This window comes from Cygnus atratus, chromosome 2, assembly GCF_013377495.2.
Source record: "Cygnus atratus isolate AKBS03 ecotype Queensland, Australia chromosome 2, CAtr_DNAZoo_HiC_assembly, whole genome shotgun sequence".
Classification (NCBI taxonomy): Eukaryota; Metazoa; Chordata; class Aves; order Anseriformes; family Anatidae; genus Cygnus; species Cygnus atratus.
The window spans coordinates 5,262,531-5,286,652 of NC_066363.1; the positions used below are offsets into that span (position 1 = coordinate 5,262,531).

A 24,122-nucleotide genomic window follows, 5' to 3' on the forward strand; every position below is an offset into this window, starting at 1 on the left:
CTACTCCCCTCTTGGTCTCTTGCTTCTGTCCCCATGGTGTGGGAAGACCCAGCAGCTCTCTTCATAGCAACTCTCATCTTCAAGGTGGTATTTATGGACCCCCATTATGTTCCCCAACAATAAAACTGAAGTGATAAAGCCAAATTCCTTTTTAGGCTGCTTGAAAACCTACAGAGAGCCCTAGAACATGAGCTATATTTTATCCCAGTTACGAGCAAGCCTTATCCTGCATTCAACTTGCCAAAGGAAAGAGAGTCCAGAGGTAATTTATTAAAAGAACAACTTTTAGGTCAGTCTGACACTTGCTCTGCATGGGGAAATGTTCCCGACAAATATCGGCCTTTATTGCCATGGGAGAACTCGCAATCAAAATTAATGTGGCAGAGGAATTGCTAGCTGTCATCAGCTGTGATAGAGGCCCACGCCAATGCCTCGTCATTAGACTGAAGCACAGCACTGACAACCAGCCTCGTACTGCTAGTTGCCAAGTGCTATTTATATAATTAAATGGATGTGCCTATAAACAGACAGATGCAAAAGAAGTTAATATAATTGCTTCTTTCTTCCCCGCGTTTCTGTTTGGGGTTTCTAATTCTTTGTGGTTTCCCTTCTTATCCCACTCATCTTTTTCATTAGGGATCACAATGCACATCTTTATGCTGCCATTTCCTCCTGCCCCTCTCTCACATCACGTAAGAACAGAGCAACTGCTATAAACTGCCTCTGTTTGTTCAGTCCAGAAGACTGCCTGAAAGGACTCCTTCCAGCCATGCCAGAGGACACGCTAGGAATAAAGGATGGATAAAAGGAATAACGGAGGAATAACAGAGCAGAGGATGCACTGGGAATAACGTTAGAAAGATCTCCGTGTTCCCACGAAACAATTCCATTTAAAGATTGGGGCTCACACGTGGAAGGAAAATGGTGTCAGCCTCTGACCCACTACCCTGTTTTCTCACAAGGCAGAAAGGCATCATACAAAGTGGTTGCCACACCTGACCTGGTCCTGGGAGACTCAAGTTCAGCTATCACATCTGCTGCCAGCTTCCTGGGCAATCTAAGTGATGGAACTCGTTTGCATCGTTCATCACATATTGCTAGTCCCATTTCCAGCTTGTTCTACCACAGAGCATTAGACATCCAGAAACTCAGCCTTAGTCCAGAAACTCATTTGTAAGGAAAGCAAACTAAAAAAAGAAAGATTTTAAAGCAATTTGCCTTAGGAGAAGTTCATTCCATAAAACAATCTAAAGGAAAAACTGTCATTATCTTTGGGAAGAAATACTGTGTAGCACATACCACCACAGACTACTTTCTTGTGTGGCCCAGTCCTATCAGCAATACGATCTGGCAGGCTCCAGATTTCATCTTCTGTCAAGAGAGCACTAAGGAACCCCTCCAAGAGACAGGGATGAGGTAGCATTTTGGTTGCATTTCTTTGTGGACCAAAAAAAATGCTGCAAGTCACAGAGGGACAAGACAGTTAGTCAACATATTCTGGTCTAAAGTGTTTTTCAGCGGAAATTTGGAACAACGACTGAAGGATTCCCATGCCTCAGAAAAGCATTCTTCCGCAGAAAAAAATAACTTTTGTTTTTTAAGCTAAGAACTTAACGTCCAGACCCATGTATTTCAGTGTGAGAATGCTGCTACAGGGCCTCAGAACAGACACCTACAATGAGAATCCCAAGAGGAGAACTGAGCATCTAAATGCCCCGTGCCTTATCCCCTGTCCAAGAAAGGAGAATGTGCATTGCATCGTTCAGCCCAAATCGGCCAACTTCATCGTAAAAAAAAGTGGGAACACCAAGTACCAAAGGAACAACAAATCACAGGCATGACATTTCTAAAACAATTTCCTCCTAGCTCCTGCCATCAGATTCTAAAAGAAAAAAAAAAGACCCAAACAAGTCAATTAAAAGTTTCTGAGCTGCAAACATGAACCAAGTCCCTGCTAATTCCACCTACTTTGGCCACTCCCCACCTCGCAGACTAGACTCCCATCATCCCGCGAGCCAGACTTGTTCCAGCTAGTCCAATTAAGTGAAGCAACAATTCGACATACTCCAACGCCCTTCATCTCGTGGGGCCTGTTGGTCTGAATCCTCAGCCCCGGATGTGCGAGGGGTGCGGGATGCTGACTACTTGTGCCTCCTCCATCGGAGAGCTCTGAGTAATTCTGAGCAGGCAGCTACAGCCGATCCGCTTATGGATAAAAAGAAAAACGATAAAGGAGGAAATGCTTTTCCAAGCACCCGTGTTGTAACTGGGAAGAACAGTTGGATTCCTAACACGATAAGACTAAATGCATGTGGCAGCCAGCAATTCTGAAGCTGATAGCAGAGCACAACGTGACCCTATTAGTGAGGTATAAATGAGGATATGGAGTGGATGGGCTGCAGATACAAACTTGTTTGCAAGAATTCAACTTTATAAAACCTTTGTAGTTAACAACTCAGACAATGAAAACTATAATTTTCCTCATTTTTGACTAACTATCTGGTTAACCATATATCTGCAGTGTTTATAGCCATAGTTTTCAAAAATAACAGCAGGAATTTTCTCCCATTGTGAGGAAACAAACACGGCATTTAAGAGAAGTCTAAAAAGTTTTGCTGTCCTGCAAGCATCCTGAGATGGCTTGGTATGGTCCCCACCCATCAACTTGCAGAAAATGCTACCCTCAGAGCCATCCAAAGCTGCGCTGGATTGTCTGCTTTGCCTGCAGCTGCAGAGCCAGCTCCGAATTTCTCCGGTCAGTTCTGTAAACATCTTGGATTTATTTCAGCGTGAGCTGAACGCAACTCCAGTGATTCAACTTGGACAGCTGCTACCGCCAGGACACACTTTAAAACAGACATGCTACGTGTGCATGTGTTTTCGTCTGCGTGTGTCTAGGAAGTCTGGAGGGATTTGGGAAAAGGATTTTCTTCCTCTACACTCAGAGTTTTTTGTTAGCTGCACAAATGCCATTAAAATAGGCACGACAACTGTAAATGACAATTTGGTTTCTTCCTTGCTAGGCATTCAGCAGTTGTGATGTCGATTACAAGCTTACTCTAAGCCATAGCATTAGAAGAGGAATTCCAAGTGGATTTGCTTGCATACTTCTCCAGCAGCTTCCCAGCACCCCTAATTATTCCCCCCCCTTTTTTTTTGTCTTGGTATTTTGATGACTGAATTTTCTTCACAACTTTAGTTTTGTATGCTATTTGTTCCTTATGCAAATCGTCTATTAAATCCCCTTAAGCTATTACATATTATATCAATGTCAGCAAATAACTTCTAACATTGCGCAAGGGACAAGGTTTTTGCTCACTAAATCAACTCTGAGCACACGACAGGGCCAAAACGTTTTGTTTTAAGCACATAAAGATAAACACCAGTAATTAATATTTAAACACTTTATATAAGAATGACATTATTCCTCCCCAAAGAGCCTGGGTGTCTACAGCTCAAAGTTGGCAGTCCATCTTTAAAATATCTGAAGTAAAATGTGCATGTGATAAATATTGTATTTCATCGACACTATCAATAGAAAACATTTGACTGATCTAACTCTTAAAGCTGCAGTGCTTGTAACAAATTCTACTAAATTCAGTGCTAAGAGAAAGAAGAGCATTGGGGTGGGATTTGAGATTTAAAACCAGTTTCAGGCTCTGTCTCAATATTTAGGAATGATTTGGAGCATAATTTTCATCCTCTGGTCCTCCATTGTCCCTCTGTGATACGGGGCTGCCTGTAGCTTCTTTGTAACTCTTCAAAAAGAGATCCTAAAGCTTATGCTGTGGTAAAATTATTTTATTTTTGATGTGCTGAGCTCCTACAGAACTTGTTAACTCCATCTCTAACATTTAAACTCTGTGTTCCTGGCCTGGTGAGCGCTATGCTCACCTCTTCAGTCTACTACAGTCTGGGGAGGACTCAAGCAATGCCGTACCTGTTTGCTGGAGTGGACGCTGTTTTTATTCCTGTTGTTGTCCAGCAGCCCCCCACATTTGCCCAACGCTGCCAAATCCTTCATAATAGAATTCAGAGCTTCTTCTTCATCTGCAAAAGGAGAAAATACAACTGAAGCACGGAAGGTAACCTCACCCCTGAAAACAGGGAGTAAAAATATAGCATCGCGTATGCAATCTTGCAACCCAAATGGGTCCAAAGTCATGATGTGCAGCGTTCCTGTCGAGGAAGGCATTCTAAGACTACACACCACAGCCCCTCCCAGCCCATCGTGTGTAGGAAATGAAAGTTTCTTCATCACAGGAGACACAGATCCCCAGAAGAGCCACATCTGCTGCCCATGGGGCCCTTTAGAGTGGAACCCATAGGCTAGATGTGGTGTTTGGCAGGGCTGGATCCAGGTTGTGAGGTGTAAGGTGGCGCTCTGTAGGACAGCAATCTTTCCGGACCCAAAAAGCTCATGCAGCAGGTGATGGAGCACAACCCAGCTTCACCTCCTCCTTCCCTCCCTCTTCATTAAAGACACTCAAGAGCCACAACTGACTTTCAAACCTAGAGCCAGTGAGAAACCAGGGGAGCGGACAAGAAACCTGTTAGAAGGGGCAACAAACCCAACTATCCGGGACAGGTGAGAGACACACTGAGAGGGCACACGGTATTTCTGATTTCTGCAGCAACAAAAGACTTTTGACGGACCCATCTGATATGAAACCAGTCTCTCCCTTTTCAACACTTTTACATCTACAGGCCTGACTTCTTAAAGCAGCTATACACTACTGCGTTGCAAAATACAAACCACAGGCACTAAAAGACCTATCTAGACCTAGGGCACAGCACGCTGTGCGTGCTGCCATGCTCGTGATACCGTCAGGAGGGGCAGATATTAAGTTCATGCAGCTGTTACTGGATAAATACAAACACAGCTACTGCATTTTGTGGAAAACCAAGCGTCTCCAGGACCCAAGCCACCTCTACGCCAAGCTGCGTATACATTTAACTCCAGGTCTGCGAGCAGGCAGAAGATGACAAAAAACTGCATGAAATGGCGTGGGGCTGGACCCAAACACATAGGTTCTTTCCCCAGGGATGTATACGCTGTGGATCTTCGTGCTCAGACACAGCACCACCTCCTCTTTTTCTGTTCCTCCTGTGTCATGTGTGGCCGGGTCACATCAGGACTGAAGCTGTGACAAAAAGGGTTTAAGAAAAAGCCTTCTCATGCATGCCGGGTACCCAGAGCCACCTCATTAAAGTAAGGAGAAAATGGAAGGGGAGGAATATTCAAAATCCAGTGTTTCTTTTAAAGCTCAAGATTTTTTTTTTCTTGTAGTCAATGTATCTCTATATATTTATATTTAATATTAAATTGTTTTATTATATATTTAATATGTATACATGAAGTACTTAACAGTACAGTTCCTTGCCCCTTCCACACTTCCCTGCTCAGTGAGCACGTGGATATGTTTTTTGGGAGGGGTGGCAGGGAACACAACCTGGGATGCTACCACAAAGCACTCAAGAAAATGAGAAAGTTTATGAGAAGGTTTATTGCTAGTTCAGGAAAAAAAAAAAAAGGAGAAACAAAAGAACTAGAATTTTCCTACTTTCTGTTGTTGTTGCAAAAAGGGACCCCTGGGGACAAGCCTAGTTTTCCAGACAGATTTTGTAGTAGGAAAAAAAAAAACAACACAAAAAGAGAAGAAAAAAAAACTTATTTTGTGGAGGGGGTAGAGAATGGGGGAGGGACAAATGAAAAAAAAAGCCATACACAAAAACAAAAAACCCACACGCCGCCCTCCAGGAATTTTCCACCAAAGCTAGCTGTAATCTCTAAAATGCCCCTCACCCCTTTTTTTTCCAACCCGAGTGACAACAAAAGTTTCCTGAGCACGATGACACAAAACGCAGTCCCTAATGTCACGGGGAAACGGGGCTTCAGCAGGCAGTGGCAGAGCTGGGCTTCTGCGAGCACGGCCACGCCGCTCACCGCTGTCCTCCCTCCTCTGCCCGTCCCCGAATATTCCTGGCAGCATCTGCGAGGAGTCGCAGCTCTGCGTGATCCACCGGTGGTGCCCTGCGAGGGTATTCTAGGATTTCCCTGAGTCTGCACTGCCTGGCCTAAAGAGGGACGCAGCAGGGGTTGCTGGAGATCACGGTAATAGCTATAATGATATGAATAACGATGATGATACACCAACAAACGGGGACACAGTAACATCAGAGTGTTCTGGAGCGACTGTCGCAGCTGCTCCCTCCGCTCCTCCCAAGCCCAAACAAAAGAGCTGACAGCCTCCAGAGATGGCCCAAACTCTGCTGGCCCACGGACCACGTCCCAGAGAGCACCCACCACATCCTGTGGGCACCACTGGGGATTAAATGTGCAGCAGAGAGCGACAGCGTGAACTATATTTTAGCTAGGACATGTAGGACAAGCCCACGGCATCAATAAAGCCATCGAAAAAGAGAGATCTTTGAGCTGAAGCGGATCCTATCACTGCAAAATTCCTGGTGCTGCAGCCTCACCTGCACGACTGAAAGCCTCATTTCCTTAGGAAGTTGGGCTAAACACCTCTGCCAGAAGTGTCCTTCTGTGTCCTTCCTCGCACACCAAAGCAAGAAGCATCCACTCACCTTCAGTAACTGCTTAAATCTAGCAGAAACCCAGGAACACCCAACCACCAACTTTCTCAGCCTACAACCAGGAGTGCAAAGTGGGGCCCGAGCTGTCCTGAATCAGGTACTAGAAGAAAAAAAGGACCAAAGAGAAGAGATTTCTAATATTTAGGCTGCCAACTCAGCGCCTTTCTTCTGCCATCGACTAAAAAGCCGATGCTGAAGAGGATTCTGAAGAGCATGTGAGCATTTTTCTTTCATAATAAAAACCTAAGTGTCACTTGTCATAAACCAGAAAACACACACCCATGCCATCATGGAACACCAGTACAAAACAAAACAAGAAAACTTCTTTCTGTACTAGCAAGAAAGCCTGTTTTCTGCCACCGAAGCATGAAACATCTATGTATCGGAGCACCCTACTTAAGCACCAGCAGAAATACATTATTCCTTGAAAAAACATGTGCCTTTAGTCCAAAAGCTGACATTTCAGAGGGACTACTGCTGAAGCCTCAAGTGTTCAAAAATAAATAAAAAATAAAGTGAAAAAACCCCACACCATGCTCCAAGGTAACCTCGGAGCAGGAGCACGATTTGCATCATCGGTTGCAAAACTGACGCTTCGCAGTCCTCTTTCTGACAGCTTTGCACAGGGACTGATGCTTTCCAGACTAAGCCTCTTGCCCATCCTTATTACAGCTCTTGGGGTCTCCGAGCTGACTCCCTGGAAGGGTGGAGAACTTTGTTCCATGGAAACGAGCAGCCAGCTCAGCCAGCTCAGTCCAAACTCAAGCAAGCAGCTCGCTGCCTAATTAAATCCAAATGCCACTCCCAAGCCTCTAAAGCGAAAGGGGCGTCGCAGGCTGCTCGCTCTCCGGTCGGCTTGGTTCGTGTGAGGTGCAGGATGGACGGCTCTGTTTGGGGGAAAATGCTGGGGAAAAAGCAGGAATGCCGTGCCTGGGGGTCACACGAGATCGGGTTTTCCTGCTCCAGCACTAGCAGGACCTCCTGAGAAGCCTCCTGTAGCACTGAGGCTACGCAGCAGACATCTTCCCAGGCTTCGCCGCAACTCCAGAGCAGAGCAGCTGCAAGTTGCACAACACCCCTGAAGTACTCGGCAGAGCTCAGATGGACTCAGGGACTCCAGAAAACCACTTTATTTGCGCAACGTGAGCAGGTTCTTGCTCCTGAACAGCCTACCAGCTCAGCTTGCACCATTTTGTACAAGTTCACTTAGCAGTGATGAAGGTTGAAGGATGAATTGCTGGTGAAACGAAGCCTTCTCTCTACCCAGAATAACATATAAGCAGGAATTATTTCTTCCAAGGAAGACCAGGACAAAGAAAAGCTGATTACACCCACGGCAAAAATGAAACGTAAAAATCAATTGTGTTTGACACTGTCCCTTCATCCCCACTGTCTCTTCTTCCACCCCCAGCTCCTTCTTTCCTTCCAGCCATTTCCCTTATTAGTAGTTTCATTTCTTTATTCTCTACTTCCCACCAACCCCTCAATTTTGCCCTTTTTAATCAGCTTCCTGTGACAAAGCTCGTTCGATCACGCTGCCAGCCCACCCAAGGGCCACTTCCAACCAAGTATAACGGAGGTCTGGAGGTCCCAAAGATAATAATTCCCTCAAGGTTTGGCGTTACATAGAGAAGTCAGATGAGCACTCCCAGGGAGCAACGACCAGAAGAGCTACAGTGACACGGGAGGGTTGGTCTTAAACTTGAATAAAAGCACACTGACCCACTTTGGTGAGATCTTGTATCAAAATTGGAGCACCTCCTCCTCTCATCACGTTTTCCACTCAGTAAGACCTTAAGACTCACAGGTCCCAGGCACCACCAATGTGAATCTAGGACACTAAGCACTTGGAAAAATCAAGTACGAAGTAAAACCAGAAAGCCACAACGTGACACATCTCTCTGCCCTTCAGAGACACGTTTCCGGTGCTGCTGCATGGCTTCGGTTCCAGCGTGTGTGCAGCTGAGAGGAACCTGGAGTTTCAGTCTTAGTACAGCAGCTTAGTGCTGAACAAGAAAAAAAAAAAAAAAAAGAGAAAAAAAATTAAAAAATAATAAAATAAGGCATGGGAGAAATAGCGAGTCTAAAGGTCAACACAGACCACCCAAAACAACCCAACAATCAGGAGAGAAAGCAAATCAAGAAGGGACAAAGGAATAATTTAGCTGTGTTCAGATGGTCTAGACAGTGCTGTTGTTGTTGGCTTCGCTAATAGGTCATTACTAAGACGCAGCCTACAGTAGTTCCATGAAGCTGCTTCCATCACCAGTGCAAAAAAAAAAAAAAAAAAAAGGCACCAGCTGGATGAAAAAGCAGAGTCTTGTAAAACGGGATGAGCTCTGATTTCGGCCTCTCTCGCCCACCAGGCAGAGTTTGGGCTGGGAAAAATTAGGGAAAAGTCCTGGGTGTTGCAGAAGGGCCGAGTAGAGTCTTTGAGTCATTACTAAGGCAGGCTGGAGCGGGCAGCTAAGGGGCCGCACGCTGTCACACACACTTCTGCTCAGATCCGGCGTAAAACCACAGCCGTGACCGCTTGTGGTCACTAAAGATCCCACTGTGCTTTTCGCAGCCGTGGTGGTGCTCACCCCATTCGGCAGCCGTGCCCGTGTAAATTCCAGCGGCGCCTGCCCCCACCAGCATCCACCTCTCAGCAAGACGATGCAACCACCGGGGACATCCCCGGGAAGAGTGCAGCGAAGGCTTGGAGGGGATGGAGAGAGGATGGGAAGGCTCACAGAAACGTTGTCACCTTCAGTAAAAGCGCTGTCAAAACACAGGCTTTGAATATATTGTGGAAAAAATACAGAAATGTAATAAAATAGAGTGAAAAATATGGAACCGCATGACTGTAACATCAATGATCTTAACTTTGGCCTGCAAAGGACATCATCCTTTCATTTTCTCTGGTTTTGGATTAATTGGTATAAGATATTTTTTATTTACCAAAGAGAACCCCAGAAAGCCAAGACTCACCACCCAGCATCGTTCAGTACCCTGCAAAGGGCAGTTCCTGCCCGGACAGACTTTCGGCTAAGTCGTCAGATGGGAGGAGAGATGAGCTGTTATTTATGCCTCATTTTATGGACAGGAATCTGAGACGGACAAAAGTCTTGACTAAGACTACACAAGTCTGCAGCCAGAGCTAAATACATTAATAGTTTAAATTCAGAAAGGGCTTAACTCAGTCTGGCCTTCGTGGATGTATACAAAGGCCACAGAAATTCATTTAGCAGTATCTGTATCACGATCTTGACCTCAAATCAAACAGACAGAACAGTCTCTTTCTGAAAGCTATCCAGAAAGTCTCAGTTTGAAGAGTTCATGCAGTAATTTCAATAGCCTCACTGTAACAAATGTCTCTCCAAGTTCCAGTCTGAGTGTAGATTGCTTCATACTTCATTCATTAGAACTTCATATCTGAAGTGTTTTGGAGACCGCTCTATTAACAGAAATCTTCTCATCTTCTGCAGGTATTCAGTCTGATCTCAACCCCTTTCAACCCATCTTAATTTAACTGAATAGACTGGTAACATACCGCTTCTTAAGCTAGAGTAAATCCTAACTGATTCCTACAGCTCTTTCTAGTTGTCCTTTTATTTCTTTACAAAGAGCACAGAGCAAACGTGAGAGTAGGATGCAACTTCCAATGGCCACAACTCCTTTTCATTTCTATTTGGTGTGTGAGCATGGGATAGCAGCAAACTTTGCCCATGCATTACAGCAAAAGTTCACATCTACTGGACCAACAGCAAGGTGGACTGCTCACTGCCTTTATCAGAAGGTCAAGGTCATATTGGTCCCCAGCTGGCTTCCCTGGTCCAAGAAAATAGACAGCATTAACCTCTATTAAGGAGGTATCAAAGAACCTTCTTGTGAAAACAAATGCTGCCTTTCCTCCAAAAGCCAACAGGGAAAATCTCCTCTTACTGAGAAAGAAAGAACATCCTCACTTGCAAAGAACTCATACCTTAAGGTTTCTTCGGAACCTACAACCACAATCAGTGGATATGTCCTGCCACCAGGATTCAGGCCACGCACAAAATACCAGCTGCACAGATACCAAGTGCAGAGATATCAAGACAGCAAAAGCAGAAGGGATCAATTAGTAAGTAAACACTGTCCCAGACAAATCTAGGAGGGAGATCAGTGATCTCCCGAGCTGGAAACACAAGCTCAAGACCCTGACTTGGACCGTATCAAAAGCCTGTAAGCAAGTAAGGAAGGGACCAGATGCTCTCACAGGCAGCTACAAATACCATTTTGCGACTCGCCCCCCTTAGAAGGGCTGTCTGTAAATGACCCACAGGAAAACAGACTGCTGCATGCATCCATCCAGTGACAGAGATGCAGATAATCCTCCATTTAAATGAAACCCACATGCACAAGTCGTTTTGCTACTGTCTGAAACAATGTTCAGTATGTGATGAGGAGAAAAATTATCCCATTACCCTCCCCCAGCCCAGATTGCTATCCGCTGTAGCAGACACCAGTGGAGCACGTTCCCTTTGCAAGTCAGCAGTCTCGCCGGCAGCTGGATCCTGCTGTCGTTCACCTTCTTGCAACCCCACCCAAGGGATAGCAAGGTCACCCGTGTACGCCTTGAGGGCAGGGCACAGCTCAGCAGGTCACACAGAGCAATTATCCAGGAGGAAGTGAGGAAAGACCCTTCTGATATGCAGGATTTCTTGGCAGGAGTTCGCTCGCTGACATCTTCAGCTTGAGACGCACACACTCTCCCAGATAAATAACACTGCGAGGTGCTGGGGTTTCTTGAAAACACGTATCCTAGTTGAGGAATTACGATGCTAAAAGCTACGTGATCTGACAGGTATTGGAGGCCATCAGTACTTTACCTGCCAAATCAATGCTAAACACTTGTTCACCATAGATGACAAAATTTGGGATTTCAAATTTTTACAGTGCAACCAAGAATAAAAACAAACCCATCTGAGGCATTTAACAGCTACAGATGTCCATCATGCCAAATGCCCAATAAAACACCTGTGTTTTTCATGCACTGACAACCATTCCACAGATCTTTTTCTCACAGGTGAAGCTTGTTTTAAGAGTCCCTGCCTCCTATTCCCCATCATAAGCTATCCCATGGTAACCCATACGGCTATCGATAAAATTGCACAGTCAGATCAGAGAACATATTTGAATCAAAAATAACTCTTCCCTTTACAGCCTCCTGCAAAAGAGGACAGATTTTAGCAGCCAGCAATTGGCTTGTGGGAAAGGCAAGAATCCGTTTTAAAAAGCTAAACCAGTTACCATCTTATACAGTTTTACTAATAATCATTTATCACATACGTAAGTAATTCTGATCACCACAATGACAGGACAAAACCAGTCCCCAAAATATTCAACACAAATAACATTACACTGGATGTGTTTGGGCTCTTAACACATCTGTAAGAGCCTTCAGAAAACAGCAAAAGAGAATAAACTAGCAAATAAATACGTTATGTTACAACATATTTGAGACACGTTACGTGAGATAATGAAGAACTTGAACTGACTTCTGAATTTCCCCAGGGAAAACAGAGAGCTACAGGGAATTCACCTTAGTTTAGGTGAGACTGATGCCCTTAAACACTAAGTGATCGATGCAAACAACAAAACCAAAACCTTTCGAGGGCATGGCATAGCAAGCCTTACCACATGTGCAAAAGCTGTGGGGGCTAAGCCACAAATAGTACAGTAAGTTTTTCTTGAGAAACGTGAAAGGCTGTGGCACAATCCCGATGTACAGTCATCCTGGAGATTTACTGTGGACTCTTGCAATAGAAACACTCAGGATCTGAAAGGTGTTTGGTTTAGCTCAGCAGGGAGGGAAAGCAGAGCTACATCTGCATTTCATTACAACCCTCCCCTCCCAAAACAGCCATCCCTGAGAGCAATGTGCATAGTCAAATTCACGCTATGTGTCGCACTCCTCCGCAGCCCTGTCCTCATGCAAGCTTGTCAGAAGACATCCCCAGGTGTCACCACACATGCAGACAGCAATGAAATCCAGCTTAAAAGCCATTTTCCCCAGATACGAGGCATGCAACATCCCAACAGCCATGAGTTGGTTTTGATTAGCAAGAGGGCACACAAGCTCTCCAGCATTATAGGATAAGGAAAGCTGTATTGTGATGGGTGTCCAAGCTGGACAGGATGGGGATGGACAAAAACCTTTGCCCTTGTGAGGTTTATTCCAAGGTTTTCAGAAGCCTTCAGGCAAAAGAACTGGCCTCCCCACTCCTTCCATCTTCCTGCATCCACTTCCTTCAACCCCATGGGGGCCCTGCAGTAACTTGTGGGGCCCGACTGTGTGTGCTCCACACCCTTTAATGCCCCTTGGTTAACAGGACAGATGTCTGTATTAAAACTGGGTGGTATCTAGGGAGGGAGAGAAATTTGCTGACGAGGACAGGGCTAAAGAATATGGGCGCTGCCCCTCATATCCAACCAGCAACTTTAGCAACTCAAATCCTGGAGTTGGAGGTATGATGGTTCAAAAATAAAAAATGCACACATTTTCAGGGATATGAAGGGTTTTCAATGCTTCACTGGTGCTTGTTAACTTACACTGCAATCTGTCACCACAGGACAGTGGTGCTCAGTCAGCCCCAGCAGAGCTCAGGCCTGGCTGCCATGGCTCCCCAGGGCTGCAGAGGGGTACACAGGCCCAGCCATGCCCCCGTGCTGTGGGGACCCCAGGGTGCCAATCCCACCCACATCTCTTCAAGTATTCACCCCTTAAACTTTTCCCCAACCCTCAGCAGATGCCATTTTGCTGTCAGCTGAAGTGGAGGCCAGGGCCATGCTGGTCCTAAATGGATCCCCAGCATGGAGCAATGTTAGGGCTGGGCTTCACAAGAAGAGCTCTTACCAGCTCTACTCTCCTTAGACTATTTTTATTTTTAGTTGACTCAGCAAGATCATCACCCAAGTCCTACGTTGTCATCTTCCATAACTAATTGAGAGCTTGCTACCTGTTTCATCTGTTCACCTCACCACCCTAGTTCCTAGGCTGCTCCCCATCAGCAAGGGGAAATAAGGCCACCCCCTTCTGGGGCAGGAATTTGGCCACATTCACACACGTGTTGCTGTGCCATTAGCTCGCAGGGAGAAAGAATAGGCCGTGACGTGTTTTGCTTACTGACGGAGGTGTAACAGGGTAAATCACTTTGCTTCTAAGTGCCTCTAAACTTATCTGTGGAACAGGGACCGTAAGGCAGACCATGCTTGCCAAGCAGCTTGAGACGCGCAGGTAACACGGACAGAACAAGAGCCCTCGCACGACAAGCTGTTCGCGAGCCGAGTGCCCTGGTCCCTGCTACTGAAGCTCGTAAAGCAATCTAAAGCACAGCGAAGATTAAATAAACAAATCTCTGTCAGAGAAAGAGCAAGCATTTACCCTGCAGAGCACCAAAGACGCACTCAACCCAACCTTGACCACTCCAGCTGCTGAACGCTCCCTAGCCGTGAACCCACTCCCGCGCTGGCTGGCTCCCAGTTGCAGCCCTCAGGAAGACGGGAGGCAGGGCCAGGAATACAGCTGCAAGATTCAGGGCTTTCCTGTAAAAGCACAGAGCTGCTCTGAGATAAACCGGGCTAAATAGCTGCCTCTTGGACAAACCGGTTATCATCTCGCATTTGTTTTCATATATTAGTCTCACGAGGCTTCTAGGGGACCTGCAAGCAAGGACTCGACCCTTAAACAGCAAAAATAACAACATTTAAGAAAAGTTTGTGTGCTTATAGCTCCACTGAGAATTGAAGAGAAAATTCAGGGGCCGTCTGGTTTTATGGCACGATGCATTTTCTTCCATAGCATCTCCCACAAAACTCCTCACCACTTCAAAGGTGCCAGGTACTGTTTTCTCTCCCTTGACCCACAACCACCTTTCAGATTTTTTTTGCCAACCCTCCCTTCTGCTCCACAGACACTAGTTACCTTTTCCTTTAACAGATTAACATAAATTAAATTAAACTTGGGGCAATTTTTCCAGCTTCTTTTCCAGCTTTGCTTAAAATCTGCTGCTTCTGAAGAAGGGCTTATGTACCTAAAAGGCAGCCTGTTTTTTTCCACCTCTATCAGTTTGGTCTAATAAAAGATATTACCTCTCCCCACAACCTGCACCTCTCTTGAGCACACTTGAAAGGAGAAAAATGTTTACACAGTGAGAAATGTAGCTGGCAAGTTATTTCCCCTGACTGCCTCCGATACCTTTGAAGGTTATTTGCAGGCTCATAAAGACCTCTTTCTCCCTCCCAACTCAGCTACTTCGAATGCTCAAAGTCACAGCCCAGAAACTGTGAACTCTTCATCTGTTGCTGTAGCAATAGCTGTGAAGTCCCAAATACAGCAATGCAGGTCTGATCCTGCACTCCCAGGTGCCCAAAGTGCCTGGTGTGACCCGAAACAGGAGCCCTGAGAGCAATGTTGCCAGTAAATGGAGAAGGAGCAAGTCAGACACCTCTTGAAAATAAAAAAAAAATTAGCTAGAAAGCCTGATGTGCCTAACAATACGGCAAACTGCTGCAATTTAACCTGATTTTATTTATTTTTTTTTTTACAGCTCTCAGCATACAAAGAGCAGGTGAAGTGCACAGGCATTGCCTTCAATTGAGGGATGAAGAACACAGAGCATGGGAGGGCTGAAAGAAATTAATGTCTGTGGGTGAAGAGTTGGTCTTTTCTCTCCGAGCGTCTCAACAGCCCCAGAAGAACACAGATCTGGAGTTCAATGGACAGACCAGGACTGTGCGAAGTGACCACCTCCTCCTTCGGCAACCTGCCTTGCCTTTTGCCAGCCCAGCCAGCAGTCTTGTTCTCCAAAAAAAAAAAAAACCCACTCTGTCAAGTCAAGACTGTAAAAAGGCATTATTCTTCCGTCCCTCACACTTCAGATTACCTTGCTGTTGAAACAAAACTTACACTTTCTCCAGAAAAGTACTGAAGACCTAAACTTTGACTCACACATAAGAGTTCCCAGTGTTTTTATTGTCAGAAACACACACACACCATTTCACAACTGGAGTCAAGAATACTCAAATCACTTTTAAACAAAAAGAAAAACGTTGGGCAATGCCTTTTATACCAACTTCCACAATATTTTTAATGTTATTTTAACCATGATGCCATGTTTAAACACAGTGTTAAACTGCCATCAACCATGGTCTTCTCACCGGGTTGCATTACACAGACATCTTTGGAAGTGTCCTGTGCACTCGTTCGTGCTCAGCTACATTTTGATTACATGACAAAAAGGTTATGGACCCTCTTGGAGGGGCAGCAGATGGAAATGGACTGTGAGCTGCAGAAATTGCTCTGTGCCAGGAGTGAGAGGTGGGATATCCTGCTTTAGGACATATATGTTCTCCACCCTGATTTTCTCCCATTATTGAGGCTGAGAAAGCCACTGTAAGAGGCACGTGGCAACCCAACCACCATGTGAAAAATGACTTCAGTATTAGTCCAGTCCATCCAGCAGGAATTAGGCTGGGTATTAGGAAGAATTTCTTTACTAAGGGGTTTATTAACGGGTTGTTAGGCATTGGAATGGGCTGCCCAGGGAAGTGGTTGAGTCACCATCCCTGGAGGTCTTTAAAAGACATTTAGATGCTGAGCTTAGTGATATGGTTTAGTGGAGGACTCCTTAGTATTAGGTCAGAGGTTGGACTCGGTGATCTTGGAGGTCTCTTCCAACCTAGACGATTCTGTGATTCTGTAATTGCAGTACCTAGCTGACAGCAGCCAGCCACCTCGGGATAGTCTTGAATGATCGGTCGGTGTCCAGTGAGGTACACCAGGGGGTCAGTTTCACAAAGACATTTATCTTGGTGCCCCACTTCATCTCCAGACTTAGACCTGACACACTCGCATGGTGAAACACGTGGTCAGCTTGTGAAGCTGTGACTGAACACCTACAGTGCGGCCATATATATCTCCCTGTAGAAATTACTATCTCCTTCTAAAGCCATTTTTACCTACAAACTACCCTAACGTTCTCACCACCTTCCTTTTCTGTACAAAGAAAGAGTCAAATGCTTCAGTACAAATTCTGATTAAAGTGTCCCAGGGCAATAATGAACAGAAGCCCAATTGTTTGTTCCAAGACCAAAACATGAAGCAAAACCAGAATAATTCTGTCCTAAGCTCCTATGCTTCCCTCAGAAATTGAGCAATATCCTGCAGCAAGACCTCCAGGTCCTTCACAGCCAGCGTTAAGAGAATAGATACAAATGTCAAGTGATGTGGTCATTCATAGCCGTATCTGCACAATGGAAGAAAACCCAGTGCCAAGAAGCTCTGCTGAGGCTGGCCCCAAGCTGCCATGCTGTCTTGGTCTGATCTGCAGCGCTGGGCTAGTCCAAGCACCGCTGCACCCCATGATGCAGCCTGGCTGCTATGTCAGAGGTGCACATGGAGATGCCAGAAGATGCCACTTCTCACCTCGTGGTCTCTGTACAAGGTCATACAGCTTCCCTAGAACACGTCCAGGAGCGAACAGTGCTATACTGAACTCTGGGACACCGAGCTGAGTGTGAACAGGATCCTAGGAAGAAAGGCAGACCTGGAAGAGACCTTCAGAGATCATTTCAGCAGACCTCCTCTGTGGCTTACCAGAAGGGGATCAATGAAAGGACTGCAAATTCTCTGCTCTTCCCTTGAAAATGCTCCCCCATCCCAACACACAAAGGAAACCAGACCACATATAAAATGTTGTGGGTGTGAAAGTAATAAACCCTCAAAATTTAGCTTAATTTTCATCACAGCGGTTGCAGTCATCGTTTGACTAGCAAATAGCACTCAGTAACACTGATCAAGAGACACATCGGTTCATCTCTCTTGCCCCAACAGTCAAGGCAGAGACCAGGCTCAGGACCACACCACGATGCCTTCTGAAGGCAGCCTGGCAGGTCTAAGCAGTCCCTGCGACGGCAATGACGCGGTGTTGTTAGTGATGAGCTACAGCAATGCCCCAAGCAATGACATTTGGGAAGAGGGGACATGCACAGCACCTTCCACCCAGACACAGGTGAAAGCAGAACAGCAAATCCGGATAAGAAAGACTCTCACTGATTCAGATTGACCTCCCAAAAGCAAAACACTGCTTTAGGAGAGGGTGCTCTCTTCACTGCAGTACTGTTGCAGTCCCTGCTTTCGCCAGCGCACCCATGGTACGTTTACAGCTGACAGTCTGGAGGAAGATCAAGCAGTCCACATCAACTGCGGGCTCCATAAAAGTCACCAAATTGACTCTTTGCTGAAAACTGGACTGGAGCCAGCAACTCACTCCCTGCCAGTCCTCAGAGCAAGGCTGAACTTTCCTCCTTTAAAAAAAAAATGGCATTGATTAGGAGTAGCTCTCATCTTCAAAGTGACAATTTCTCTAAAAAATTTTTGGGTTTTTCAAGTGAAATTTGTCATTCTTTATACTGAAGAACCAGGTCTGAACTCTCTTCCCTTCTTTTTTTTCCTTTACTTAGCTTTAGTTTTTTGGGTTTTTTTTTGCCTCAAAATCTCTCCCCCAGTTAATAGAGAGAGAGCAAAAAATAAAAAAGAGATAAAGCCAGGATGGGGTAAATGCTGCTGTTCTCCTATTCTCCTTTCTCCATAAGGGAAAGGAAACAGTTAAGGTGTGGCAATGGCTTTGCATTTTCTACTTTTTAAATTCAAACCACTACCAAATTCTTCATCACGCTTCTATTAGGTCTAGAGAGACAATCACAATTTACTGGCATTTTCCCCCACCTCTTTTTATTTTTTCCCACCATTTCAATCAACCCCGAGAAGTTCTGGATGAACTTGTGTAAATACTGCAAGTGTAAAAGTGAAGTGCCCAGCTACAGTCAAGATTCCTCTGAGGTTTTTGCTTTCTCCTTTCTTGGGTCACCGGGGCAGGAAACCATTCGAGGAGACGCATTTAGGCTTCTCTGTAACTTGCCTCTTTTAGTGGACAACCCAAACTCAATCTTCTAGTGGACAATCCAAGCAGGACAATCCAAGCTCAATTAGCTCCATACGTTAATCACACACTACCACTTACGTAAGACAGAACCTGCCCTTGTTCTTCAACCTGCTGAGCCTTCCTCTTTTGAGCATAACTAAAGAAAATGAGCAGAAACCCCGACAGTTGCTAGAACTGCTACTGGCTGGCAAAATGCCTTATAGATCACTTTGGAAGTGGTTTTGTGGTCATTGATTCTGCAGAAAGCTTTGCCTTGCTCATAAACGCACAAAATTCTAGTTGAACCCCAAACCTAGGAGCACACAGCTCTCAGAAAGGCTTGTGCCTCCTGCAAAGTCCATTCAGCATCCTTAATTCCCAGAGGACTGCGATGGGAAGACACCATGCAACCCCTGCAGCAGGTTACGAGCACATTAGCAAAGCATGGGCATTTTCCTGCAAGCAAGGTATGATTCTGCAAGAGATAAATTTGATGGCCAACAGCACGAAAAGCTGAAGGAGCTGGGGCACTCACACTTAGTATCTGCTGATGTGAGACAATGCCACTGAGCTGATTACCCACAGAAACAGTCCAGCACTTCCAAATGATCCCAATATCTGTCATAACAAATTTCCTTTAGCACAGCGATTAGATTGAGCAATCCCTGTGCACCTCCAGAGCTATAAATATTCTCCAAGTTAAAAAATAAAAAGTAAAAAAAATCTCCCTCAGCACCACAGGGCATCTGATATGTGACTTCCTCCTTTATTCCTGCAGAAGAAGGTGATGGTACAAGTCAATCCAGGTCACCAGCTATAAAAGCAATATCCCAAAGCTCTGTTTGAAAGTGAAGCTTCCTTAGGAAAGGAAATACAGGGAGTGAAGATGCTCTGTCCAGAAATACAGGCAGATTTGGGCAGGGGCTCCACCTAGAACATGACCCACCCGAACACACTGGTGGTAAGAAGAGAATTTGTCCAATTTTGGCACCACTGTAAGGCAAAAAAAAAGTTAGAAAACACTAATATTCAGCCAGGCAGTCTTGGCAAGGTCTCCTGCTCCATTGTCATGCTCGGTAACCCCAATCAAAATCAGCAGGCTGCAGAGAATTAATTGCTTCAGGGAAATGCAGTCCTTACCCATCTTTCCATCTACATCAGGCCTCCATTCCACCGGTCCCAGACACTTGTACCTTATCCTCCACTCTCAAGCATCCACCCTGTAATAACAAACACACACAGAGTTTACAGATTAATTTTGACACGCCAGCTGGGACAGAGACTGAACAGGACCACCCTTCATAAAGCACCTCCCTGCCACCACTTGGGCTGGAGGCAAGGGGACAGCCACTTACGGAGGAATTGAGACCACCCTCCCCTGTGCACCCCAAAGGTTTTATATATATATATATATATATATATATATACATACACACACACACACATATATATACATATATATATATACACACACACACACATATATATACATACACACTCTATACACTACAAACCTGTACCTTAAAAAAAAATAATTAACAATAATTAATCTTGGAGTAACCAGATTAGACTTCTGTCACAAGTCTCCTTTGTTAAGGGGACGCCACCCTTAATGCATGACATCTTTAATGTATTTTTACCTTATTTAATGCAACCCAAAGGCAACGTCAGCTTCAACACATTACTTTTTTGCAGCATCCCTGTGAGATAACACTCCCCTGGGAAACAAACCGACGGCAGGACATGGGAAGTCACTCCTAGAGGCGGCCTGTACCCAAGCAGAGACCTAAATTTAGGTCTTCCCAATTCCAGCCAAGGTTCCCAAAGACTGCATCAGCCTCCCTCTGACCTCACGGGAAAAAAAATGAGTCTGGGCAGCTCTCAGCAGCAATGTATCAGCCATACATCCCTCACGGTAAGTAGTTTCCTTGTAGTGCTCACACAGACTTTGCCTGTTGCCCCAAGCTGCTGCTGATTCTCTCTTAATTCACCCAAAGCCCATGCAGGGGCTCAGTTTACCTGGTATGCTGCATTTAGCTGATGCTCTGTGCCCATCAAAAGGTTTCTTTGCTCACTGCAAAATCTGAGTGTAAACCTGAGCCTGCTGGAGTCAGTTCTGCTCACACTTACACCACTGGAAAAAAAAACTTTAGACAGAACGAAGGCCTAACTCGTCTAGGAAAGGACACAGCGGCGTGACAGAAGCAACCAGCAAAGACAAATCCACTTCAGCTGGCTGATAAGCCCACAGATTTCTTGGCCATAAACTCGTGTGACAGCATGACTCAGAGAGGCATCTCACATACCTCATCAGGCTTGCACGGAGAGAGGAAGACATCCCTGTCCTGCAGTCACTACGGGAAATATTGCCCCAAAGCCACCGAGATCTGTGTGTGCCAGGACGTGGCCGTGAACTCTGCAGCACTACGTACCCCATGTCGTGCAGGAGCGGTGGAGGAAGGCACTCTGAGCACCCCCCCGGCTCAGACAAATCGATTTAAAAGCAGTAACAAATCTGAAATGAACCGGGAATGGTTGCAAGCGCGGATTAAAATGATTTTCTGCAACTCCGGTGCCTCGGTGCTGGCAAGCAGGAGGATATTTATCCAGCCTATTTTGAGAGAGACAAGCAGGAAGGGAAGCCGATAAGAAAGCAGCGAAGACAGAAGTACGAGTGCCACAGAGTGCGTTGTTCCTTCTGCTGCTGCAGCTTCCTCTCGGGACAGCACCATTTACCCTGAGCTCACGGCTGTGGGGGACTCCTCTCTGTCCTTTTTCAAGAGGAAGGAGAAGGCAAGGAAGTACCTAACAGGCTCAGGGAGGTTTAAAATCCCATCTCGAGAAGATATTGGTCAGTCTATGCAAAAAGTGGATCAAGAGAGAGCAAAAAATCCACCAAAAAACAGCGCAAAAGCTCCAGCTGATTATAACAAGAACAGGAAACAGCTCAAATCTTCTCTGCTTTTGCTTTCAGAATTGATGCAGGACTTCCAGTAATTAAGCTGCGTGCAGAGTTTGCTCCAAGGGTCACATTCAGATAGCCTGGATTTAACCCTAAATTCCTGAGCTAGCCCAGGTTCACTCTGCCATCAGCGTATCGGTCAGACTTTTCTAATGGCTTTATGGAGACCTTTCAGACCTCTGCAATCTGCACCCAGTCACAAAAGCGTGCGCCTACAGGAGCCACGCAAGCAAACCTTGGAAGAACAGGGGACTCTTCTCCATCATCTCTGCCCTTGTAGCCCAAGACCCCTCTGCCCATCTGCAGTGCAGGAATTCTCAATAGATACACAGGAGAAAGAGGATTCCAGTTTTAGCAGATCTCAAATCCTCGGGACAGCCAGCCTTCAAATTGGACTGCAAACACCGGCGATTTCCGTGGCTTCCCAAAAATACATACCAGCAGCTTCCTGTTACAGAAGGACAAATTCCTGTTTCTAGTACAAATTCTGCCTTTTTATTATCTCCTGGAAAAATAACAGGGGGATGGGAGGGAAAGGAAAAATCCTTTTCCTACTCCAATGCACTCTGGAGCAGCATCCCGCTTCTCCTCCCACCAAGGGCCCCAAGCAGAGCCTTCAAGCGTTGGAGATTGCCATGCAAACCGTCTGAAACGGGGCTCCTGCTTCACATTCCACCTCTCCAACCACAGGAAGAACCAACCTCAGCTGTAAACCTACCATAAATCTCCACCATGAACCTACAAACTACTGCCCTGGTAACCTCACAGCGCACAAAGGCCTCCTACCAAGCAAGGAGGGCAAGAGATCAGCAAAACGTCGGCTCCCAGGGATGCTGGGGTGATGCAGGGCTCATATTCCGGGTTTGTGTCGTGCACGCAAGAGACTTTGGCTGCTCTGCTCCGACCTGCTCAGGAAACTGCTGGGGATTACTCAAACTGCAGGAAACCCCGGGACAGATACTCTCATCTGGAATAAAAGCAGCTTTGATTTGACCAAGCTGAAGTCATTTCTGCAGCCCAAGTGGCTCAACATCATTAAGGCTACATGAGTAGAGTATCCACACGAGAGCTCTATGCAATTAATCCCCTTTAAAAATGAATCCCATTTTTTTTCCCCTTTCTCCCCTGCTTCTGGGTGGGAAGGGATTAACTGAGGCTGGGTTCAAGAGACAGAAGCAACACATCTCCCAGCTAGACATGGCTCCGGTCTCTGTGCAAAGCAGGAAAGGAGGTGATGGAGAAGAGTAGTTTTGTCCTGGTTTTGAGAGGAGACACAAAAGTGATGGGAAGGCAGTTAGTGGGGGGAAAGATTTGGGATGGGGGTAAGGCAAGAGGGATGAGAGCAGTCCAGCACCGAGAGCTGCAGTCACCAGCAGCCTGCCTGATTTGAAATGGGATTTACAGAATCACTTACCCCCAAAAGTGCTGGTCTTACCCCACAGAAGCTCATCATCCTGCATAACACACAGCCTCAAAAATCAGGGTGTCTTGTCACTACCGCAGCATGAACAAGTGGCATCTCTTCCCCAGGCTTCCAGGGAAAGCAGCACCTACTTATTCCAGCCTGAGCACCACTTAACACGTTGGTTTGAAGGTGGAGGGACACACCACCGTAAAAAAAATAATAAGCCACAGTTGCCCCTGAAATGTGGCTCAGCTGGAAAGCTACTCAAACTAGCGTTGCTAAAATTGGGACTTTCCTTGTTTTTTCAAGCAGCAGGGAACAACATGTTGGGCTCCGAGAGTTTAACAAGCAAGAGTCAAGCGGAAAAAATCTCTCCTTTTTAAGAGTTGACCACATTAACTTTCAGCAAGTTTCCGGGAGTCCTGCCAGGGCGCTGGAGTTTTGTATACTACGGAACTGTTAAAAATATTATTGTAAATGTTATTTTCAAAAAGCTTCAGAGGCCAGGGCTTGGGGTAGCGTTAAAAACAACAGCAAAGCAAAAGAGATTGTTTTAACTGCGAGAATACAAACGCATGCATGCTGTTAGCTTAGCCAAACAGCCTGCAGGTTATCACGGTGGATTCAAACGCAAAGAAAGACAGGTTGAAATATTGGAGATTTCCTCAGATTATCTCAACCTCATCCTTAAAGCTTTGTTCTAGACGCTAGAGGACATTTGATCTGAAGTACATACAGCTGCCCTGGAAATGGGATCCATATTTAGGGGCTCCACAAAAGAATTGTGAAGTTTTGGTGATGCTTGAGAAATGTAAGGCCCCACTCTCACAGCATGTTCTGCTCAGGTTATCCAAACGATGCACAATGCAGGGGTACTCAGAAAGAAGCCATTTAAGCCCACGCACCTATGCTTATGAGCATGCAACAAGAATGGACTTTCTGCAAACGTGTGTAACTGGGCCAAGCCTGCAGGCTTATCTCCCAAGTGGCCTTAAGGGAGAAACAGCATGAGCCGAGAGGAGGAGAAAAAGCCTGTGCTGAGCATGCACGGATCAGGCTGCAAAGCAAGAAGTGACATGCATGCATCCCCGCAGCTCACGTAAGGAGCAAACCAGTGCTCTGGCAAATACATTGCACGAAAGCCAACAAGCAATTTGATATGAACATGCATCAGCTGAGGGGTTGGGTTGTTTTCTCCCCATTTTTT

The 24,122-nt window shown here is 45.8% G+C and overlaps 1 protein-coding gene across 3 annotated transcripts in view; it reads right to left on the bottom strand.

The window, feature by feature from the left end:
- LOC118251789 (mitogen-activated protein kinase kinase kinase 3-like) overlaps positions 1–24,122 on the bottom strand; it is a 78,189-nt gene that overhangs the window by 36,796 nt on the left and 17,271 nt on the right. For all 3 annotated transcript variants that reach the window (XM_035554363.2, XM_035554365.2, XM_035554364.2), the window contains exons 2-3: positions 19,689–19,768; positions 3,941–4,050 (exon numbers count right to left, since the gene is read on the bottom strand). In XM_035554363.2, coding sequence (XP_035410256.1) covers positions 3,941–4,050; positions 19,689–19,692 — 114 coding nt within the window. In that variant the 5' untranslated portion in view covers positions 19,693–19,768. The remainder of the gene's footprint in view (positions 1–3,940; positions 4,051–19,688; positions 19,769–24,122) is intronic.